Source organism: Dermacentor albipictus, chromosome 3, assembly GCF_038994185.2.
Source record: "Dermacentor albipictus isolate Rhodes 1998 colony chromosome 3, USDA_Dalb.pri_finalv2, whole genome shotgun sequence".
Taxonomy (NCBI): domain Eukaryota; kingdom Metazoa; phylum Arthropoda; class Arachnida; order Ixodida; family Ixodidae; genus Dermacentor; species Dermacentor albipictus.
The window spans coordinates 155374818-155399348 of NC_091823.1; the positions used below are offsets into that span (position 1 = coordinate 155374818).

At 47.6% G+C, this 24531-nt stretch overlaps 1 protein-coding gene across 4 annotated transcripts in view; it reads right to left on the reverse strand.

Moving 5' to 3' along the window:
* LOC135920569 (uncharacterized) overlaps positions 1-24531 on the reverse strand; it is a 150842-nt gene that overhangs the window by 85783 nt on the left and 40528 nt on the right. For all 4 annotated transcript variants that reach the window (XM_070536199.1, XM_070536197.1, XM_070536200.1 and 1 more), the window contains exon 5: positions 599-720. In XM_070536199.1, coding sequence (XP_070392300.1) covers positions 599-720 — 122 coding nt within the window. The remainder of the gene's footprint in view (positions 1-598; positions 721-24531) is intronic.

Sequence of the window (24531 nt, forward strand, 5' to 3'; positions counted from 1 at the left end):
CTTAAGCAGCGCTAACTTGACAAAACACCAGAACGAAGAGGGGAGACACCCGCCAATCAGGACACTTAAAAGAGACCGGTGACAGACGTGTTATTTGTCTCTCTTCTTCCTTCTTGTATTTCGTCAAGTTTAGTGCGACTTAAGACCATGCTTGGTAATATTTCCTAAGTAATTTTTGACTGCTTGTTTCCCGAGGGCAGAGAAGTACGTATCCTTTGCGCTCTTATATCTTAAGACCCGTGCAATATATGTAAGCGCCTACCAGGAATTAAGCCGCGATTTTGCCGTAGGACACAAATAAAGTGTGCCATTATATTTTTATTATCGTACTAAATCGTGCCGGCCTGAAACACATCTGTTATCAGTTGCCTCGGACGTCGAATAAAGCTGAGGCTCGAATTTGTTTACTACTTCTTGTGAATATTTTGTCCACTTTGCCCTCCGTAATCATCCTACACCATGCCGGGCCAGTGCAATAATCACCGAGAGCGACTAATTAGAGGAATGGATAACAAGAAATAAAAAGAAAGGATTGAAAAGAATTCTGACGGGATGCTTCTGCTGGAAATGATAACAATACGAATGAAGCTTTGCTCACCCGCTGATACTCTGCATGAATTGTGTATAGGTATCAAAATTGGGTTCAAGTTTGTATGGCCTGAAACCGTAGAAGGTGAACGGCGTTTTTATGCCAGCAGTTTGCAAATTCTCGTGCAGCGTCTGAAATAAAGAGAGGAAAACATAAACAAGCATATTAGAAGCAGTTCCAATGCGCTCGGAGCTGGTTTAATAAGACCACGCTTGGTAATTTTTCTCCAATATCGAATGACATGGCCGTCAAACTTTCCTAAAACAAAATCAACAAGGACCCACGATGGAAACCACATGCGGCGTCGTATGCCTTCGCCAAAAGCATTGAGCCATGGTGTCACCACTGCGGATGGCTGCTGCGGCGAAGCCAGGTATTCGCGCCGAGACTAACGCCAGGGAGGTTTTTCTGCAACCCGCTAAAGGTCACGGTCCGAAATGCAGCTGAGAAAACCGCACACACCCTGTTATTGCCGACAGAGCACTCAGCTCGCACACGAACTCTAATAAAAGAAGGAGCAATACTCTCGTCTCACATTACTTCTTCGTGTTGTTCTTATCTTGAGTACTCCCGTGGTGCTTTCAGCACAGACGTCCTGTGCAAGCGGTCTTGAGCTTAAACTTTCATCGCAGTGGTCGGGCATTTGCCCTTGAAAAGAATCGAGAAAACTCCTGTGTGAGGATCCCGTGTGGTGTAATTTCTTTTGCAGCATTACCATATAAAGCCCACAGCCAAAGTAGCTGTGGCAGCGTCCGTGTGCCGACGACGACGATGTGCCAACCACGCGAGCAGCCCGCGCATTGAGCAGGGAGGATAAAGTAAGGCTGTGAATATGTTCCGCCTATATACGGAAGATCTGCAGGTAAAATAACGGAAAAAAATAATTTTCCTAAAATACAGTGAAAGCTTGTGTTAAAATATGGATAGTGCTACCCGTCTTAAGTTTTACGGACGTTTCACGCACGACAATATACACCGACTTTTCTACTCTTCAGGAAACAGAAAGAAGTCCACATTTCCTTGTTTGTTGAATTCCGTGCTATTGCGGCAGAAACCGTCTCTTCTGTCACTGTGTGAAGAACTAGATATCGGCCGCTGCGGAGCTCCGTTGTGTCTAGTTGGTACCCCCCCCCCTCCACCAAAAACGTGATGGGGATAATACTAGGCAAAACAAAAGTCAAAAAGTGTTTAGGTAACATATACAGAAAGAAGCGGAGATGGCGGAACAACACCCAGACGAGCGCCTTCGATCCCCGTCTTCATGGCTGCGCCGCGCGCTTGCGCGTCCTCGAATGAAAGGGCATGCTTCTATATATATATATATATATATATATATATATATATATATATATATATATATATATATATATATATATATGTGAAAATAAATGCATGTTATATGATGTTACGTGGAAGCGCAATAGGTAAACTATTCAGGCGGCGTACTTACGAGGGCTAACAAACACTGGCCACCATTATTGTAGCCAGCGAACATCAAGCAAGCGATGTCACCATTCTCAGATCAGCCAGAGGCCCACTCCTCAGCAGGGGGTCCACAGTCGCCCGAGCACCCCAGGCGAAAAACGTTGGTCGCGGTGTCGTTTGTCGTAAAGGCGCTTCTGTTTGTCTCGGCGGGAGGCATCGAGTCAACTACAGGCTTCCTACCACGTGTAATCAGCACTAGCAATACCGTGCACATGCAGTATTCGAAGTCGCAAGGGAAGGCAGAAATATATCCGGAGGTAAACTTGGTTCACGTCCGAATAAAAGGCACACGGGAGATTATCCAGCATTATCTTGGCGGCAGGAATTATATGCGAAAGTCACTTACGGCAGTTCAAGGTCCCAATCACGGTGGTCAGCAAGCACGTACTTTGACAACATGTTTGTTAAGGTCCGATTCAAGCGCTTGCCGACCACGTTCATCTGGGATGCTATGATATGGTGATAATGTGCTGCGTGGAGCAAGACCGAAGGATATCGTTGATGACTTTTGACAGGAAATTACGGCCTCAGTCAGTCAGTAATTTACGTGGGGCACCGTGTGTTAAAACTACGTCATGGAGAAAAAAGTCGGTCGCGTCTATTGCACAGCTACTCGCCAGCGCTCGTGTCATTTGATAGTGCGTCACGTAATCGGTACCAGCGGAAGCCCATTTGTTTCCTGACGCAGATGTAGGTAAGAATCCGATAAGGTCCAAACCCAGACGGAAGAAGGGGCCAGGTAGGACGACAATGGGCGGAATGTACGCAACAGGAAGAGCAGACCGTTTCTGTCGCCGGTAACAGAGCTCCCAGGCGCTGTCAAAACGCCGCACTGAGTGGGCTAGGCCAGGCCAATAGAAGCGACGGTGCATGCCATCCTGCGTGCGAGTAACACTAAGGTGGCCAGCGATTGGGGCGTCGTGAAGCTCAGCAAGAACATTCGAGCGCAGGTGTGATGGCATAACTAGACGGAGATCAGGATTGCCAAAATACACGTTACGCCGATATAAGGTACCATTCTTGTGGCAGAATGTGCTCATGGAGGCGTCGCTGGGAGAGTATTTGAAGCGCTGGATTATTTCCCTCAAGTAGGCATCTTGACGCAATTCATCGGGCGGTGTGAAGGAACCAGCTCATGGCAAGGACAAAATGGAGGGATTCAGTGCGCGAGGAGTCCCAGTCGGCCACACTGTGGCGGGACAAACAATCCGCATCTTTGTACAGGTTCTCTGTCTGTATACCAACGTGCAGGTGTACTCTGGCAGGGGCACTGCACATCGAGGGAGTCTGCGTGTAGGGTCTTTCAGAGAGGCCAGCCTCTTTTCAACAATCTTCAACAGGCGGCCAAATAGATAAGGGCGAAATTTTGCTACTGCCATTGCAAGGCACTCACGTTCTGTAACTGAGTAAATTCGCTGTATTGTAGGCAGCAGCTTGCTGACTTAAGTGATGACGCAGTTCGCCCCACGCTGACGTTAGGCCAAGAGCTCGCCTATCTCGTCACCACTCGCGTCGTTCCGGACTTCGACATCAATCTAAGTGGGCCAAAATGGGAGGCACTTTCCGAGAAGAGTGGTTAAGTCGGAGGATGCCGAGGCTTGTGCAGACTGCCAGGCAAAAGGGAGATATTGTTTAAGATCTGTGAGCGGCATCACAATCACTGCGAAATTCTTCACGAACCGGCGAAAATTGCAGAAGAGCCCCACAATGCTGCGAACGTCTTTCGCAGACTTGGGCAAAGGGAAGTCGTTCATGACTCCAATCTTTTCTGGGTCAGGTTTTACGCCGGCAGCGTCCGCAATATGACCAGTGATTGTGATGTGGCGACAGTCAAAAGGCCACTTCGATAAATTCAAGTGAAGTCCGGCACGGCGGAACACGTTAATATTCACTGAGATGCGTTTGAGAAGTGTAATAAACGTAGGAGAAAACACAATCACGCCCTCTAAGTAACACAAATACTTGAACTCGTGAAACAGAGAATCCATCATTCGTTCGAATGTGGCTGGGACATTACACAGACCAAAAGGCGTGGCCTTCAACTCCTAAAGCCCATGGCGAGTTACAGAAGCCATTTTCTCTAGGTTCATTGGCTCCACAGCAATCTGCTGATCTTCAGATCAAGTGTCGATAGAAGAGAAGTACGCAGCACCATATAGACAATCAAAGGCCTCGTAAATTCATGGTAACAGGTAAGCATATTTGTTAGTAACGTTCTTGAGGGGGCGATAGTTGACACAAGAGCACCACGATCCGTCTTGCTTTTTAGCAAAAACAACAGGTGATGCCCACAGACTTGAGGATGGCACGATAATGTCCTTTGCAAGCACCTAGTTGACTTCCTGCGCAATGACGCTTCGCGCAGACGCAGACGCTCGATAGGAGCGCCGGTGAACAGGATTGGCATCGCCTATGTGTATGCGATGCGCGACAATGGACGGCTGGCCAAAAGACCGATTACTGAAGTAGAAACGATCTCGGTACGACTCAAGAATACATCTAAGGGCTTCAGGGGCCTCAGGCGGGAGGTCATTGTGGATCATATTGCGCATTTCCCTGCTGCCACCAGTACTCGGCGTCGGAGTGCCCTTCGAAAGACGTGTAGGATCCAGTGCAAAAGCTTCTAGCTGAAAGACTTGCAGGGGGCAATGGTGGGCTACGGAAAATGCCTTGTTGAAGGAATCGCTTGATGAAACCAAAATTACTGAGTGGAAGGCAGGTTCTCTAAGCCGTATTGCTCCGTACCGTGTAGAGTGCAGTGATACCGTGCAAGAGCAGGGCGACAGTAAGAGACGTCACGTAGTAGTCGCCACCTGGAACAGCCTGCGAACTTGGCAATTCGACATACGCAACGGTTTTAGATGGTAGGCGAACAAAATTTCTGCAATGTATCGAGATATAGGAGGTTAGTGACTCGGTTCACAGAGGCGAGGCAGTTCAAGGCAGAGAACACTAATAGAGCAATCAATCAGAGCGAAATGGGGCTAAAAAAATCGAAGTGCAAGTATGAGGTCGTGAGGTCACGGCGCAAGTACGGCAATTTAACTACGACCAACCACAGTAACGCGAGCTGCGCACATCCCAACAACAGCGGTCATGAGCGACACGCACGACTAAGCACTCATAGGAATAACGTACGCCCCAATATCAACCAAAGCTCTGCTAGGAACGCCGTCGACATGTACTACAGGGGTGTTCTGGTGGGCACGTAAGGGCCAAAGGGAATTTCGGGTCAATGTTATCAGTTCAGCTTTACTTCCAGGTGCTCCGCAGTCTAGTTTTCCGGCGAGAAGCGACGGCTAATGGATGGCGAAGGAGAGCTGCGGCGAGTCGGTGAACGAGATGGACGGTGATGAGGCAGAAACGCTGGGCGTAGCGGCTAACTTACCCAGGGATATTTAGAGCAGAGCATACGGTTCGGAGCGGCTAGCGGCTTAGAGTAGGGAAGCGACCAGAGTTAGCGGAAAATGGGCTATGGGACTGAGAAGGCCACTAGCTGCCTCAATAGCGAGCAATGTGTCCAGCTGTGCTGCACAGGAAGCAGGTAGGCATATCGTCGGCTTTTGTCCATTCCGACAGGTTTCTGGAACGATGAAGGACGTACGGCCCATGACGAGGCCTGTCCACGGACGGTGTCAGGAGTGTTCATGGCGTAGACAGTATAAACGAAACCAAGGCTTACAAATTCCTGGCGAACAATGGCCTGGAACAATGGAGCAGGCGTCGTCGAGATCTCGGATACAGTGGGTTTATGAGAAGCTGGATATGCGACCTCGAGTTTTCGAGAGACGATGCGCGTCATGTGCTCTGATGGAGATGATTGACACAGAGTTTCCTCGCTGGAGCACGTTGAAGCAGCATTCCGTATATACGCTCGAACTGAGGCGACATGCTCCGGAATTTTGCTTGCTCTAGACGACGGCACTCTTTGATCACACTGTCAACGGTGGTCGCATTATTGAGAACGGGTAAATTGAACGCGTCGTCTGCGAGACCCATCATGATGCGGCAGACCTTGTCAGCCTCGGACATCTTCAAGTCATCTTGTAGACACAAGGGCAGCATGTCCTGTATTTACATGTAAAGCGCAGTTGACGTCATGTTGCATAGCGCAAGTTGTCTACTGGCAGCAAGCTGTTGATAAAACATCATCCCCATCATCATCATAATCATGAGCCTATTTTATGTCCACTGCAGGACAAAGGCCTCTCCCTGCGATCCCATATACCAGTGTCCTGCGCCAACCGATTCCAACTAACACCCGCAAATTTCCTCATTTCGTCACCCCACCTAGTCTTCTGTGGTCCTCTACTGCACTTACCTTCTCTTGTGTGACGCAGGTTCTTTTGCTTAAGGGTTCAGGCGGTTCACTGAGGCAGAGCCTCCGAGAAAGCAATTGAGGACAAAGCTGTTTGTTTCATACACACACACACACACACACACACACACACACACACACACAAACACACGCACACACACAAATCTTTTATTGAAACTAGAAAGAATGATAAAACATAAAATATGCACTTAAAGAGACATCACGGCCAGAAACACACTTAGGGCTAGTATGGTGTTAACAGTACGCGATTCCGGGCTGACCACGACTTCAAAGGCGCCTAATAGTCTCTGGCGTATCGCGTCATTATAAGCTCGCCTATCGCACCACGAAGTGCGCATGCACCTGCTGATTCGTGCAGAATAAAAGCAGCCACGCTAACTTCAATAAATTACTCCTTTGCCTGCACCTACTGCGTGTGTTGTTGTTAGCTGCGCTATAACAGTGGCGACGAAAGTGAGATTTCATGTGAGCATGGTCTGCAACCGACAGGATCGAATGATGGCATCTCACCCATAAGTTTTCGACGATACGGTGAGCAGCTGGAGCACGTACAGGATACGGCTGGAAGCGTATATTGAGGGTAATGGAATTACGGACACGGCCAAACGCCGAGCTCTGCTGGTGTCTTCATTGAGCGATAATGTCTTGCGCATGTTGCAAGGGCGCTTTTCCAACAGTGTCGGTTAACAGCCAGACTTAACGATGAAGTCGTTGAATACCTCGAGGAACATTACAATCCTCAAGTTAATGAAATATCTGCGAGTTTTTCGTTGTTTATGCGCAAGCAAAGGGACGGAGAAAGCGTTCGGGAATACTCTGCCGACCTTCGGAGACTGGCGGAAAGTTGTAACTCCGGCAACTCGCTGCACCGTATGCTGTGAGACCACATAGTATGCGGAATCAGGGACGACGACGCACGACACTGCCTATTAATGCGGAAGAAGCTAACTTTTGAGGAAGCAGAAGAATTTGCCATAGCTTCAGAGAATGCGCTAGGCGACGTTCGTGACATGCGAGAAGCAGACCCAGTGACTACGGGAACCAACATCAATGTTGTACAGCTGCAGCGAGGACGACGACCCTGGACGCAGTGGAAAACTGCAAAGATGATGATGATGATATGCTTTTTTTAATGGGCCAGTTATGGCCAAAGAGCGCCTTGACAAATGGTAATTTAAAGGATTTATTCTGAATGGCGCAGACAGTGAAGTTATTATGGTAGGTGTGGCATGGCTGTATAGGTGCCTAAAAACTTTCGCTGTAACTGACGTAAATCTGTAATGACGTAAAGCTAGTGAAATAATGACACTGATTAGTTATGGACGTGGACGATGGCAGTTGTTTTTTGATAAAAAACATACGAAAACGAGACAACAGTTGCACTAAAGCATCAAGACGTCCCTCGAATACAAGGGCTGGTAATCACGTGTTAAAATTTCCTCGCCAAATTATTTTCAGAATGTCGGTTTCGGGTGCGAAATCTAAGACTATTAGCAGTTTAAAAAGTGGTTCATCACTAAGAAAAAATCCCTGGTGAAGTGGTATATTTTCCCGATATGCCGAAGGGAAATACTTTTTCCTCTCTGTTTCTATTCAGGGCACTGGATAAGAACATGGAGCACTGTCAAGCTATCACCGCACCTACTACAAGTAGGAGAATCCTCGCCAGTCAAGAGGTAAGAGTGAGTGCTGTAAGTTTGTCCTATTCTTAATCGGCAAAGAAGCACTTCCTTGTACCGTGCTGTTTTCTCACTTATCCAATTCTGTAGTTTTGGTTTTATGATGTGAAAATTATTCAATGTTTGTGTATCCCACTCTGCTTTTGATTGTATCCTCAATTTACGGCGCAGAAAGGGCTTTAGGTCTGTGGCAGGAGTGGGGATATTTCTATCTGTGTTGCTAAAACTCACTGACATAGCGTTTTCGTCAGCAGCTACGTTGCTTCTTATACCTTTATGGCCAGGTACCCAGCATAGGATAATAGTTTGGTTGTACATATATGCGGAGCACAACAGGCTATACAGCTCATTCAAAACGGGATTCTTATGCTTTCGTAAGCTAATTAGGGCTCTGACAACACTTAATGCGTCTGTAAAGACAATAGCTTTAGCGACATCTCTGCGCCTTATGTTTTTAATAGCAGGAAGTATAGCGCCTGTTTCTGCCGTAAGGATACTGGTGTGTGGGTTTAGTGGCCCAGACGTTCGAAAAGGAGGGTCCGAGAGCTGCGTAAGCAACACCAGCAGGAGACTTCGAAGCATCTGCGTAATATTCTTTACAGGAATACTTCTCTTTAAGTTCAAGAAAATTGTATGTGAGCATTGGGTGCTTGTTTCGACATTTCTAAGTAAGAGATGTCACAGTTGATAGTCTGCCACTCCCAAGGCGGTGGAAGCCATGTACGAGCCATTAGGACATTGTGTTAAATAGGGACCCCTCTATTTCCTGAGAGTGCTTCCAACCAGAAAGACAGAGGAGGCATAGTGGCCGGGTGGTTACGAAACAGCCTAGCAGTGGACAAGTCGCATATAGTGGAATAACAAGGATGTTTAACATCTGAGCTAAGTTTCAGGGCGTAGGAGAAAGTTAAATATGTCCTTTGGTAGTACAATGACCATTCGTTTGATTCGATGTAGAGGCTTTGCACAGGGCTAGTCCTAAAGGCGCCTGTAGCAAGGCGGATACGTAAGTGGTGAAGAGGATCTAGCATTTTCAAAGCGCTGGGAGCAGCAGAGCTATAGACTATTGCTCCGTAGTCAAGCCGTGTTAATATTATACTTCTGTAAAGTTTTAAAAGGCACCGTCTGTCGCTTCCCCAAGATGTACGTGACAAGAGCTTCTGCAGATTCATAGTCTTGAGGCTCTTTGATTTCAGACACTTCAGGTGTGGTACAAAAGTCAGCTTACTGTCTAAAAGGATTCCTAGAAATTTGTGCTCATGGCTCACAGATAGTCGTTCTCCATTTAGATCTAATGCGGGGTCCGTAAGTATGCCTCTCTTGTTAGAAAACAGGACGCTCGTACTTTTTTTCGAATTTAGCTTAAAACCATTTTCGTGCGCCCCCTTATACAATTTATTTATGCAAAGCTGTACTTGTCGCTCACAGACGTTTAGATTACATGATTTAAAGCCTATCTGGATGTCATCCACATAGACAGAATAAAACATACTACGTGGTATGGCAGTCTGGATCGAGTTCATTTTGACAATAAAAAGAGTGCAGCTCAGCACACCTCCTTGTGGAACACCAGCCTCTTGCGTAAATGGACGAGACAGAACGTTACCAACTCTGACACGGAACGTGCGATTGGAGAGATAACTCTGAATCACGCATAGCAAGTGGCCTCGAACTCCCATTTCAGACAGATCACGGAGGGTTCCAAAGCGCCAGGTTGTGTCGTATGCCTTCTCCATATCTAAAATGTTGACAGGAAAAACTGTTTGTGGACAAAGCCTTCACGGATATTTGTCTCGATGCAGACAAGGTGGTCTCTTGTGGATCTACCCTGTCTAAAACCACACTGTAACGGATCGAGTATCTTGTTGCTTTCAAGAAAATGGATGAGGTGACGGTTAATCATTTTCTCAAATAATTTGCATATACAACTTGTCAGAGCTATTGACCTATAACTGTGGGGTGAGGAAGGGTCCTTGACCTCTTTGAGAATAGGGATAACGATTGCTTCTTTCCAGACAGAAGGAATGTAGCCGGCAGAGAACATGGAATTGAAGAGTGACAGTAGTGTTCTTTGGCTTTAAGGGTGTACGTGTCTGATATTCTCATACATAATTCTGTCACTTCCTGTAGCGGACTTCTTGCAACAGTTCAGTGAGGCCTGGAACTCAGCCATACCAAATGGACGATTGTATGCTTTATTGGATGTTCCTTTCCGAGTCAAATTCAGCTGTTCTGCTAGTCGCAGGTATTTTATGAATGTATCTGTATAATGGAGATGTACTGAAAATGTGCTCGAAATGTGCTCCTAGACAATCAGCTTAGCCCTCAAGAGTGCCTGTTTATGTGTTTACTAATGATATAGGATGTGTTCTGCGGCCTTTTAATTTGTTTACCCTGTTCCAGGCCTTTCTTTCGTCTGTATAAGAATTAATGTCGGAAATATATTTTTGCCAGCTATCCCTTTTAGCACGGCGGCGCGTTCTTCTGCCTTCTGAGTTTATTTTCTTAAAGCTGATAAGGTTTTCGATAGTCGGGGAGTCACGGAGCTGATTGCAAGCCTTATTCTGTTTCTTTCGTGCTTCCTTACATCGTTCCACCAGGAAACACGTCGTTTATTAGGCGATGCATTTGTTTGCGGGATACATATCGACGCCCGAATCCCAACTGCTCTCGTCCTGCCCACGGGCGCAGAAGCCCGATCGCCGGCCTCAGGCAGCAGGCGGCACTAGCAGATGGCGGCGGCGTTCTGGCCAGGAAGCTGGGCGCAGAACTCGGGCCCGTAGCCCGACTGCTCTCGTCCTGCCCACGGGCGCAGAAGCTCACCGGCCTTGTGCAGCAGTTCACGGTCGGGTAGCGTGCCGACGCACAGGAATGGGTTGGCAGGAGGCCGCGGTCGGGTGACGTCCTGGTGGCTCGGGACGGAACCCGAAAGCCTGTCTTCAACTCCCGGTCCGGTGACCGACCTTCCCCTGGCGGCGCTTCCTGGAACTCTCCCTGCGTCTCCCCCTTCTGCCGGCGTGTCTCGCTTTTTCTCCCGCTCGGGCCGATTCGTCGTTTGCTCATTGCCCACTTGAAGCTCCGTGGTCTTTTCTGATTGGATTGCATTTTTCTATTTTAGTTTCTTTTCATGCACCGCCTGTTCAGGTGCCAGACGCTCTTGACGTTGTCATTTTCCTTCCAGCACGGAATTGACCTCGGCGCGCCCAATTCTTCTCGTCTGCTTCTTGTCCCCTCTAACAACCGCACCGTGTCGCGTACTAGACCCATCACATAGGCCCGTTTTTAAAAAGTTTTTTTCAAAGAAAAAAAGCTGCCGCTAAGTGCGCGACAAGCTATCTCAACACACTCTATTTGAACAAACATAATCCACTCTTTATGTCACCGTGTCCAACGAGAAAAGTCCGAGAGATTTCACAGGCAACACCCAAACCTTCGGTGAGACCGGCGCCACTTCTCTCGTCGTCTTGTCGCCGCTTCTCCACGTCGAGGCCATCATGCGCCCCTGTAGCCGTGGTCAGCCCGGACTCGCCTACCGTTAACGCCATACTAACCCTAAGTGTGTTTCTTGCCCTGATGTCTCTTTGAATGTTTATTTTATATTTTGTCCTTATTCTAGTTATATTAAAAATTTGTGTGCGTGTTTTCGAAACAAACGGCTTTGTCCTCAATTGGGTTCTCGGAAGCTCCATCTCAGAGAACCGTCAGAACCTTTGAACACAAGAACATGCATCACAAATAGGCCTCCGCAACAGGTCAAAGCCGTTCGTTTGGATTTTTTAAAATTCTAACGGCTCGGAGCCATTGGTACCACACGAGACTTGTTAGCTTTATCTGAACGCATGGGGCTGGAAGGAGCGGAGTTAGAGGCAAGGTTAGACGAGCAGAAGGTGCGGGCATGAAAAGAGCGGGCGGCGAAAGGAGCAGCTTGCGTTTGAAGAGAGGAACTGACAATTACAGCTAAATGTAGCAGAAGCTGTGGGCAGTTGTGGAGAGACAAGTCAACAACAGTTAGAATTGAAGTAGCTGTAAAGCAGAAGCGTGCCGTGAAGAGCTCCGCGGCCGGATCGCCATTGCTACGGAAGTGGGGCTCGGGCTAGACGCTTTTCCTGGTGTGAATGGCTAAGCCTACGCTTTTGTGTCTTCCTGTCGGCGTCCTTCTTGTCGTCCACAGCCGTCTTGGACTTTCTTGCGATAATTTGTGGAGGTTTGCTGGGTCTCCTGTAACCCTGGAATTGCGCAGACGGACTCTCCCTGCCATCATCACCACCGAAAGTGCCACCAGCTTACCACCACCTGCTCCCCAGTCCTCCATATGCCGCGGCACACTCTGTCAGTGGGACCCTCCCATCTTCAGCGGCACTGACGACTATGACGTTGATCACTGGCTCTCATCGTACGAACGCGTCAGTCTGAACAACAAATGGGATGACGTCACTAAATTGAGCACCGTCCCTTTTTATCTCACCGGAATTGCCCACTTTTGGTTTCGGAACAACGAAAGCAAAGTCCCAAGCTGGACGGCGTTCAAGACAAGGCTAAGCGAGGTCTTCGGCCACCCTGCTGTTCAAAACCTTCGTGCCGAACAGCGTCTGCAGTTGCGCCTTTACCAGCTACAGCTACCAGCTTTACCAGCTACCTTTACCAGCTACATCGAGGATGTCATCGATCTCTGTAAACGCGTCGATGCATCCATGACTGACGCCAGCGAGATCAAGCATATAATTAAGGGTATCGACGAGGACGCGTTTAAGATGCTCATTTCAAAAAGCCCCTCTACAGTTGCTCAAGTTATCGAACTGTGCCAAAGTACTGATGGGCAACTTGAATGCCAAGGTAGGCAAGAAGCAGAATGGAGACAAGGCAGCGGGGGAATATGGCATAGGCACTAGGAATAGCAGGGGAGTTATTAGTAGACTTTGCAGAGCAGAATAATATGCGGATAATGAATACCTTCTTTCGCAAGCGGGATACCCGAAAGTGGACGTTAAGGATCCCGAATGGCGAGACTAAAAATGAAATAGAGTTTATACTCTGCGCTAACCCTGGCATCATACAACATGTGGACGTGCACAGGAAAGTGGGCTGCAGTGACCATACGATGGTAAGAATTCGAATTAGCCTAGACTTGAGGAGGGAAAGGAAGAAACTAGTACACAAGCACACGATCAATAAGTTAGCGGTTAGAGGGAAAATAGAAGAATTCTGGATCAAGCTACAGAACTGGTATATGGCTTTAACTCAGGAAGAGGACCTTAGTGTTGGAGATATAAACGACAATCACATGGGCATCATTAAGGAGTGTGCAATAGAAGTCGGCGGTAACTCCGTTAGACAGAATGCCAGTAAGATTACGCAGGGGACGAAAGATCCGATCAAGAAACGCCAATGTATGAAAGCCTCTAATCTTACAGCTAGAATAGAACTGGCAGAACCTTCGAAGTTAATCAACAAGCGAAAGACAGCTGACATAAGGAAGTAAAACATGGATTGAATTGAACATGCTCTCAGGAACGGAGCAAGCTTAAAAGTAGTGAAGAAGAAACTAGGAATAGGCAAGAATCAGATGTATTGGTTAAGAGACAAAACCGGCGATATCATTGCTAATATAGATGAGATAGCCCAAGTTGCTGAGGAGTTCGATGGCGATTTATACAGTGGCACACACGATGATAATGGAAGAGAGAATAGTCTAGAGGAATTGCAAATCCCACAAGTAACGCCGGAAGAAGTAAACAAAGCCTTGGAAGGTATGCAAAGGGGGAAGGCCGCTGGGTAGGATCAGGTAACAGCAGATTTCTTGCAGGATGGTGGGCAAATTGTTTTAGAAGACTGGCCACCCTGTATACGCAATGCCTCATGATTTCGTGCGTACCGGAATCTTGGAAGAACGATAACATAATCCTAATCTATAAGAAAGGGGACACCAAAGACTTGAAAAATTATAGACCGATCAGCTTACCGTCCGCTGCCTACAAAGTATTTACTGTAATCGCAAATCGTATCAGGAATACGTTAGACTCCTGTCAACCAAAGGACCAGGCTGGATTCCGCAAAGGCTAATCTACATAGACCATATTCACACTATCAATCACGTGATAGAAAAATGTGTGGATTATTAGCAACCCTTATATATAGCTTTCATTGATTAGGCGAAAGCATTTCATTCAGTCGAAACCTCAGCAGTCATGGAGGCATTACCGAATCAGGGTGTAGACAAGCCGTATGTAAAAATTATTATCATCATCATCATCTGCCTGGTTACGCCCACTGCAGGGCAAAGGTCTCTCCCATATTTCTCCAACAACCCCGGTCAAGTGCTAATTGTGGCCATGCCGCCCCTGCAAACTTCTTAATCTTATCCGCCCACCTAACTTTCTGCCGCCCCCTGCTACGCTTCCCTTCCCTCGGAATCCAGTCCGTAACTCTTAATGACCATCGGATATCTTCCCTCCTCATTACATGTCCTGCCCTTGACCATTTCTTTTTCTTGATTTCAACTAAGATGTCATTAACTCGCGTTTGTTCCCTCACCCAATCTGCTCTTTTCTTATCCCTTAACGTTACACCTATCATTCTTCTTTCCATAGCTCGTTGCGTCGTCCTCAATTTGAATAGAACGCTTTTCGTAAGCCTCCACGTTTCTGCCCCGTAGGTGAGTACTGGTAAGACACAGCTATTATAGACTTTTCTCTTGAGGGATAATGGCAACTTGCTGTTCATGATCTGAGAATGCCTGCCAAACGCACCCCAGCCCATTCTTATTCTTCTGATTACTTCAGTCTCATGATCCGGATCTGTGGTCACAACCTATCCTAAGCAGATACATTCCCTAACCACTTCCAATGCCTCGCTACCTCTCATTAAGTGCTGTTCACTTCCGAGACTGTTAAACGTTACTTTAGTTTTCTGCAGATTAACTTTTATACTTACCCTTCCGCTTTGCCTCTCCAGGTCAGTGGGCATGCATTGCAATTTGTCCCCTGAGTTACTAAGCAAGGCATTATCATCAGCGAATCGCAAGTTACTAAGGTATTCTACATTAACTTTTATCCCCAATTCTTCCCAATCCAGGTCTCTGAATACCTCCTATAAACATGCTGTGAATAGCATTGGAGAGATTGTATCTCCCTGTCTGACGCCTTTCTTTATTGGGATTTTGTTGCTTTCTTTGTAGAGGACTACGGTGGCTGTGGAGCCACTATAGATCTCTTCCAGTATATTTACATACGGCTCATCTACACCCTGGTTCCGTGAAATATTGTATGTAAAAATACTGAAAGATATGTATAGCGGCTCCTCAGCCACCGTAGTCCTCCATAAAGAAAGCAACAAAATACAAATAAAGAAAGGCGTCAGGCAGGAAGATACGATCTGTCCAATGCTATTCACAGCGTGTTTACAAAAGGTATTCAGTGACCTGGATTGGGACGAATTAGGGATAAGAGTTAATGGAGAATACCTAAGTAACTTGCAATTCGCTGATAATATTGCCTTTCTTAGTAACTCAGGGGACCAATTGCAATGCATGCTCACTGACCTGAATGCAAAGTAGAAGGGTGGGCCTAAAAATTAACCTGCAGGAAAATGAAGTAATCTTTAACCGTCTCGGAAGAGAACAGCAGTTTACGATAGGTAGTGAAGCACTGAAAGTGGTGAGGGAATACATATACTTAGTACAGGTAGTGACTGCGGATCCGGATCATGAGACGGAAATAATCAGAAGAATAAGAATGGCCTGGGGTGCGTTTGACAGGCATTCTCAGATCATGAACAGCAGGTTGCCATTATCCCTCAAGAGTGTATAATAGCTGTGTCTTACCAGTACTCACCTACGGGGCAGAAACGTGGAGGCTCACGAAAAGGGTTCTACTCAAATTGAGGACGACTCAATGAGCTATGGAAAGAAGAATGATAGGACTAACGTTAAGGGATAAGAAAAGGGCAAATTGGGTGAGGGAACAAACGCGAGGTAATGACATCCTAGTTTAAATCAAGGAAAAGAAATGGGCATGGGCCGGACATGTAATGACGAGGGAAGATAACCGATGGTCATTAAGGGTTACGAACTGGATTCCAAGTGAAGGGAAGCGTAGCAGGGGACAGCAGAAAGTGAGGTGGGCGCAGGAGATTAGGAAGCTTGCAGGGACAACATGGCCACAATTAGTACATGGCCGGAGTAGTTGGAAAAGTGTGGGAGACCTTTGCCCTGCAGTAGGCGTAACCAAGCTGCTGCTGATGATGATGATGGTGATGATGATTATTATGATGAAGGTTATGACGAGCTCCGCCGTCAATGCATCCTTCACTCACCGTCCTGTTCCCTATCAAGAATCCTTGTCCGGCTTGGCCTCTCTTTTTCAGTTTCCACCCTCCTCTCGCAGATCAAGGCTTTCGTCCGGGAAGAAGTTCCTCGCCAGCTCTCGCTCATCTCCAAGCCGCCGGAGTCAAGTTCGTCCCTTAGTCCGATCGTACGACACGTTAAAGAAGAACAAGTGTCTGAGGTCCTTCCTCTGGAACGGGCGCCTCAACTCACCGCCCCATTGACTGACGCTGACGTCGTCACTCGACCACAGCAGCCAAGCTACCGGGCTCCACCACCGTTGCCTAGCCCTGTTTTTACCCCCACGCCGCCTCGACCTCTAGCACATCGAGTAATTAATCCCTGGCGGCCAGCGAACAATCGGCCCATCTGCTATTCGTGTGGTATTCCCGGACACGTTGCACGCCTGCGCCGCTGCCGTCCACTTCATTCACGTGATGACCCACGCACTGCCGCGTTCGACCATCCGTTGTCTTACACTCCAGACCGCGATTTACCACTTCCCCACCCAAGCCTTCGCCAAGTTTCCGACCGCCGTCCTCCTTCTCCTCATCGTCGCTCGTTCTCGCCGATGCGTCGAAGTCCCTCTACCGATGACGCGGAAAACTAAATGGCACAGTTCCGGAGGCAGGAACTGCGTCATTTTTGCAACGCTCAAGCCCTCTTCTTTCGCTGCCAACGTTATTGATGTCGCTGTTGAAACTGTCTCTGTGCTTGCTCTCATTGACACAGGTGCCGCCATATCTTTGATTGCCGAAAAACGATGCCGCTCAACACGAAAAGTCACAACGCCTTTCTTCGGTCCTTTACTCCGCACGGCCACAGCACAGCACGTCCAGCCGGTGGGTGCGTGCACCTCCAGGCTTGAAATGTAAGAAGTGCTCTACGCAGTCGAGTTCGTTGTTCTTCTCCACTGTCTCACGATAATATTTTAGGTTGGGACTTTCTCTCCCTTCACTGAGCTATCAATGATTTCTCCTGTGCAGAAGTCGCCTTCTCTTCCCCTTGCAATGCCATATTTGATGACGTTTCGCTTTTTCGCACCGAGTTGTCCCTCGGCGACGACATCCAAATACCTCCACACGCATCCGTTCTGGCACCTGTATCCTGTCCCGTTGCCTCCGACTGCACCATACTCTTCACACCTTCCACTACTTTCGTTCATCGCCACCTCTCACCACTCCCAACTGCGCTGTTTGGCCTTCAAGCTGGTGCGACTCACCTTCTTGTACACAACCACTTGCCATTCCCTATTGCGTTGCTTCACGGTGAATCTCTGGGCACTATGGAGCCTTATGACACCATTACCACGTTGAAACTTCCAATGGGATCGTCACAGGTCAACACCCTCTACTGCAGTCCTTTAACTACCACATCACCTGACGAAAGTTTTCAGCCACGTCATCGACAACGCCTTAAACCCCACGCAACGCCATGGCCTTCTCAGTCTCCTCGAGAAATTTCGACCTGTGTTTGACAGCCATAATACTTCTCTCGGCCGAACGACGACTGTATGTCGAAACTTGCCAAGGTTGAGGACTGGGCGCGTTCGTATAGCATATTAGAGGCTTGCTTGCGCAACATTTGCACGACAGAAGAGCAACACACACCACAGAGCGAGACTGTACGTCAGCGGATTGACACCGATTATCACTCACCGCTACGGCAGCGACCATACCGCGTATCGTCGACAGAACGACGCGTCCTTGGTGAGCAAGTAGGTGACATGCTAAAGCATGGTGTCATTGAACCATCCGACAGCCCATGGGCATCGCCAATAGTTGTAGTTAAAAAGAAGGATGGCTCGATTTGCTTTTGCGTGGATTACCGTTGCCTAAACAAAATAACTCGAAAGGATGTTTATCCATTGCCGCAGATGGACGATGCCCTATACTAATTACAAGGTGCGGAGTTCTTTTCCTCCCTCACTCTACGCTCTGGTTATTGGCAGGCGCCTGTAGCTGCAAACGATGATCCCAAAAGTGCTTTTATTACACCGGCTAGCTTACACGAATTTCGCGTGGTGCCATTCGGACTTTGCAACGCGCCCGCAACGTTTGAGCGTATAAAGGACGCTATTCTTCGAGGCCTCAAATGAAACACGTGCTTTTGTTATTTGGATGATGTAGTGTTCGCAGCAGATTTTCCTACCCACCTTAATTGCTTGGAGCAGCTTTTACGCTGCCTCACTAACGCTGGCCTCCAACTAAACGCAAGCTGACAATACTCCGACATGTCCTGTCCAAGAACAGCGTTCTCCCTGATGCCGCTAAACTACGTGCTGGTAAAAAAATCCCGAGGCCAACGTCGCAAAAAGACTTGAGCAGTTTCATTGGCCACTGCTCGTACTTGCTCCGCATTATTCGAAATTTCGCTTTGATTATGGCACCTCTGACAGAGCTTCTTCGGGGAGACCGCAATCTTTCAGCGTGGTCCCCAGCTTGCGATGATGCCTTCGCGAAGCCATGTCGCCTGCTCGCAACACCACCTATACTGCACCATTTCGATGCAAGTGCTCAGACGGAAATCCATATGGATGCTAGCGGTGTTGGTCTTGGACCTGTGTTCGCCCAGCGAAAGCCCGGCTGCCAAGAATATGTTGTTGCTTACGCGAGCCACACTCTCACGAAAGCTGAAGCGAACTATTCAGTCACGGAAAAATAATGTTTAGTGATCATCTGGGCCATCACAAAATTTCGTCCATACCTGTACGGCTGGTCCTTCGATGTCGATCACCACGCATTTCGCTGGTTGTCGTCTCTCAAGGATGCCTTCGGCTGCCTAGCCAGGTGGGCACAGAGGCTCGAAGAGTACGATATCCGGGTTGTCTACCAGTCAGGCAGGAAACACGCTGATGCCGATTCTTTTTCGCGCCCTTCTGTCTACGCCGACAGTGTCTCCGTCCTAGACGACCCACTTCTCCGTTTCGCTTCTGTCCACATGGCTTTGGAGCAGCGCAAGGACTCCTGAATTTCATCTTTGATAGATTACATCTCTGATTTAACTGCACACCCACCATCCCGAGCGTTACGCCGACAAGCTGCGCACTTCGCCACCCACAACGGAACCATGTATCGTAGTAGCTATAGTTCCGACGGCCGCAAATGGCTCCTTGTCATACCCCGGCAGCTCCGCACTTGTGTATGCGCCACTTTCCACGCCGACCCTCAGTGCGCACAAGCGGGTCTCTTCAAGACATACGCCAGACTATGTCACAGGTTTTATTGGTGCAATATGTACACATTTGCGCAAAAGTACATTCGCTCTTGCACAGAATGTCGATGCCGCAAAACTGATCCTTGCCGCCATTCTAGACCGATGCAACCTTTGCCATGCACTTCGCGACCCATTGACCGGTTCGGGATAGACCTATACGAACCTCTGCCATACACAGCTGCTGGCAATCGCTGGGTCATTGTAGCTATAGACAACCTCACGAGGTATGCAGAAACGGATGCTCTGCCAGCCGCGACGGCTTGTGACGTTGCCTCCTTTCTCATTCGCTCCCTACGAACTTCAGAGCGACCGAGGCCACGTCTTTCTCTCCGATGTAATTCAAGAACTTCTCGCTGAATGCCGCGTTTTTCATCGCTGTACCACCTAATATCACCCGCAAACAAACGGATTGACAGAGCGCTTTAACCGAACTCTTGGTCACATGCTTTCGATGTATGTCACCTCCAACCACACCAACTGGGACTTCTTCGTTCTCTATGTCACATACGTCTACAATACGGTACCCCAGTGAACGACGGACTTTTCTGCCTTCTTTCTTCTATATGGCCGCGAACCATCATTTCCCATTGATACCATTCTTGCTTACCGTCGCGACTTATCAGAGGGTACACCAGTTTCCGAAGCCGCCCGATATGCAGAACAATGTCGGCAACTAGCTCGCTCTCTTACAATGCAAGAACAAGTGCTACAGAAATTTCGTCATGACGACGGGCGCCCCCACCACCAGTTTTCGCCTGACGCTCTCGTTTGGTTTTCGGTGCCTCCTACTTCGACGCCAGGTGCCTCCTCCAAGTTTGTATCCCGATACCATGGACCCTACCGGATTCTACAGCAAACATCTCCGATGAACTACGTCATCGAACCTCTGACGCCTCCTATAGACCTGCGTCGTGGAGGCCGCGAAATTGTGCACGTAGATCGGCTCAAGCCGTATCACTTCGTCCTCACGACGCCTTAGGCCTCCTCGGCGGCTCCGTCTTCAGGGAGGGGCGAAGATGTAAGGAAGAAGGGTGCCGTGCAGAGCTTTGCAGCCGGATCGCCAGTGCTACTGAAGTGGGGTTTGGGCTAGACGCTATTCCTGGTGTGACTTGGTAAGCCTACGCCGTTGTTTCTTCCTGTCGGCGTCCTTCGTGTCGTCCACAGCCATGTCCGACTTCCTTGCCATAGAGCGAACGCTTGAGCTGCGCCTTCAAATGGCGGACTTGGCCACCATGGCCTGTGGTTAGGTTTGCATGGGGAATACTTGCACAAATGGGTTCAAGAGCGATGGTCGATAATATGCGAGCAAGCGAGTGGTTGAACAGGCGACTGAGAAAGCACATCTGGAAGAAGAGCTTCGCAAAGTACGCCTTCGCACCAAATGCCTAGATTATTCACTCACGCATGCTTGCTCCGAAGGGACAAGTTCCATGGTTGGGGATGCAATAGAGCAGTGCAAATGTGACCGGAAAACTCTCTCGATAGTACATCGGAGGGTTTGCACCATGGTCAAGATAAACCTGAAGATATCAGGGCTTCTGAGCAACCGTTTTTTGTTTCCATAAAGAGTACTGAGGTGTCCTTACAGCGTTCCTCGAATCCGACAAGAGCAACTCCTTGTGACACTATGCGCACTTGGGAGGGTTCAGGACTGTGTACCAAATCAGCTCACGGCTTTAAAGATTTAGAAGATCCTTTGCGTTTGGTTCCACCATTGGCAGTGAGGCTGCAACCATACATCACAAAATTCACTACCTTATAACGCCGGCAGTGACTTGATCAATGCCATCCACAGACATTAATGCCTGGAGCGATATGATCGCCGATTATCCAGTGTACCCTGACCGAGAAGATAGATGTATTGTACGGTTTATGTGGAAATGGGTCACTAAAATGAGCTGTAATTTTTCACCTATGATTTCTCTCGGACGTTTGACCTTGGACACGGTGACATAAGGACTCGATTTTGTTTTGTTCAAATGGATTGTGTTGTAATAGCCTGTCGCGCACTTAGCGGCAACGTTCATTCTTTGAAAAAACTTTGTAAAAAGGGGGCTTATGTGATGTGTGTAGTGCGGACATGGTTTGGTGGTTGGAGAGGACAAGAAGCAGACGACAAGTAGTGCGCGCGCCAAGGTGAATTCCATTCTGGATGGAAAACTACAACGTCTAATACCGTCCAGCACGTGAACACGAGGCGCAAGAAAAGAAACTAAAAGAGAAAAGGCCAATCCCGTCAGAAGAGACCATGGAGCTTCAAGCAGCCAATGAGCAAACGACGAATCGGCCAGAGCGGGAGAAAAAGCTAGGCGCGCTGGCATAAGGGGGAGACGCAGGGATAGTTCCAGGAAGCGACGCCAGTAGAAGGTTGGCCACCGGACTGGGAGATGACAACAGGCCGACGGGTTCCGGACCAGTGCTACCAGTACGTCAACCGACCGAGGCCTCCTGCCAACTCATTCCTGTGCGTCACCACTGTACCCGATCGTGAACTGCTGCCCAAGGCTGGCCAGATTCTGCGCACGTGGGCAGGACGAGAGCAGCCGGGCTACGGGCCCGAGTTCCACGCACAGCTGCCTGCACAGAACGCCGCCGCAATTTGTTCGTGCAGCGAAGCCACCTGCCTTGCCTGTCCAAGCCAGGGCTGACACGCTATGGTTGCCCGTTCAACGGTCCAACACCTCGACCTTTGGTGAGACCGGCGCCATTTCTCGTCGTCTTTGCGTCGCTTCTCCACGTCGAGAGTATTATGCGCCCTTGCAGTCGTGGTCAGACCGGACTCGCGTACTGTCAGCGCCATACAAGCCCTCAGTGTGTTTCTTGCCGTGATGTCTCTTTGAGTGCTTATTTTATGTTTTATCCTCTCTCTAGCTTTATTAAAAGTTTGTGTGTTTTTTGAAACAAACAACTCTGTCCTCAGTTGGGTTCTCGGAGAACCCTCAGTGAACCATCTGAACCCATTAAAGCACCTGCATCACATCTTGGTGCCCATTGTGTCACCCTTATGGTCCAACGGCTATCTAATTTGCGCATTTATTGGCCTGCCCAGCCCCATTTTTTCTCTTAATGTCTATTAGAATATCGTCTATACCCGTTTGCTCTCTTATCGAAAAAGGTCGCGGAGCCGCTGCTTGAACGTGTCACAGCTGATGGCATCGGCCTCGTGGGCCGGAAACAGGTCGCGAGGGATTCCACCGAGGTAAATATGACGTTGACCAGCATAACAGTTCCATCCCAGCCATTCTCCTTGCTGACACGCTCGTATGTCCTGAGCCACTCTTCCACGTCAACGCTGTTCTCCGGAAAAGTTCCCGAGATCACGGGGATGTGAGAGGGCGATAAACTAGGTGGTGGTGGCAGACGTAGTTGGGGGCGACTTGTCATCAACTGGCGTCATGGCGGTAGAATCGAGATGGCGCGCTCTGCGAAGCTCCAATGTGTGAAGTACCCAGCACCTCCACCAAATAAATGTCACACGGAAGCACACCAGGTAAACCATTTATAGAATGTATTTGCAAAGAGTAGCAAGCACTGGCCAACATGGAAGCCAGCCAATATCAAGCAAGGCACATAAACATCCTCACGTGAGCCAAAGGCCGCTTATGGGTATGTTCCAGTGAATCAATGTGTCCACATCATTTGCGGATCACACGTTGCAATATATATATATATATATATATATATATATATATATATATATATATATATATATATATATATACATATATATATATATATATACATATATATATATATATATATATATATATATATATATATATATATATATATATATATATATATATATATATATATATATATATATATATATATATATATATATATATATATATATATATATATATATATTGCATGGGTGCGCTTTTGCGAAAGCGACGTCAACTGTTACAATGAATCTGTAGCGGCAATATAATCTTCGATATCTGCTACGTGGATATTCTGAAACACCTTGTAAACAATTCCCTTGCTCTGCAGCGCAGATAACTTTTGCGGCGACTCTAAAAAACAGCGTGCCTTTTTACAGCGGCCACGTATGTGAATGTTCGATGAGTATTAACTATAACCAAAAATCAGATAATTCGTATTTTTTCGCCTAATTTACCACCTTTGCTTTTCACCGTGTTGTTTCTAAGGTTGTCGAGTTTACAGCAGCTTCGACTGCAGGATGTCATTTCGCATGACAGAGTGAATCTGTGTGCATGACACCTCGTCGACAACGATTTGCTGCACAGAATGTCATGAGATTTGTTACGCGTCATCGACCACCTCAAAAACGGCCCCTTTTTTGTTGGGATGCGACAATAATGCAAAGCACGGTTGGTATTATAACAAAAGAATGAAGCCCCGTTATCCCCATATTCTCTTAATACTATGCCTTGTGTTGAAATTGCATAATGGACACTAAGAGGGGCAATCTGATGTATAATCATTGTGTGTTTGTACAGTACTTCTAGTGGGCTTTTCGGATGCTATTCTTCATTCATTGTTCACAAACCTCAATATTGATTGCTGCAATAAGTGTAATGTAGTTTGCTAGAATTCGTACGAACCTATATATTGTTAATAAATTGGCGTGGAAAAAAAGACAAATACTTTGTAAGGAACAGATGTCCATTGAGACCAATAATTCTTAAGCTTACATATGTAGATGGTACTGCTGAATGAATGCCCATACTGTAGAATTATCCATAACATATTATTCCATTAAAGTAAAGCAATCTTCGTACAACATATGAACTTAAAATTTGTTGGATAAATGATTCCTTTTTATGGCCAAGCAATACAGAAATACAATATACAAAGGAAAAATGATTAGAGGAAAGGAAATTGAAAGCATCAACACAGGCATGAATATAAACAGCGCTAAACTTTTCGCAATCTT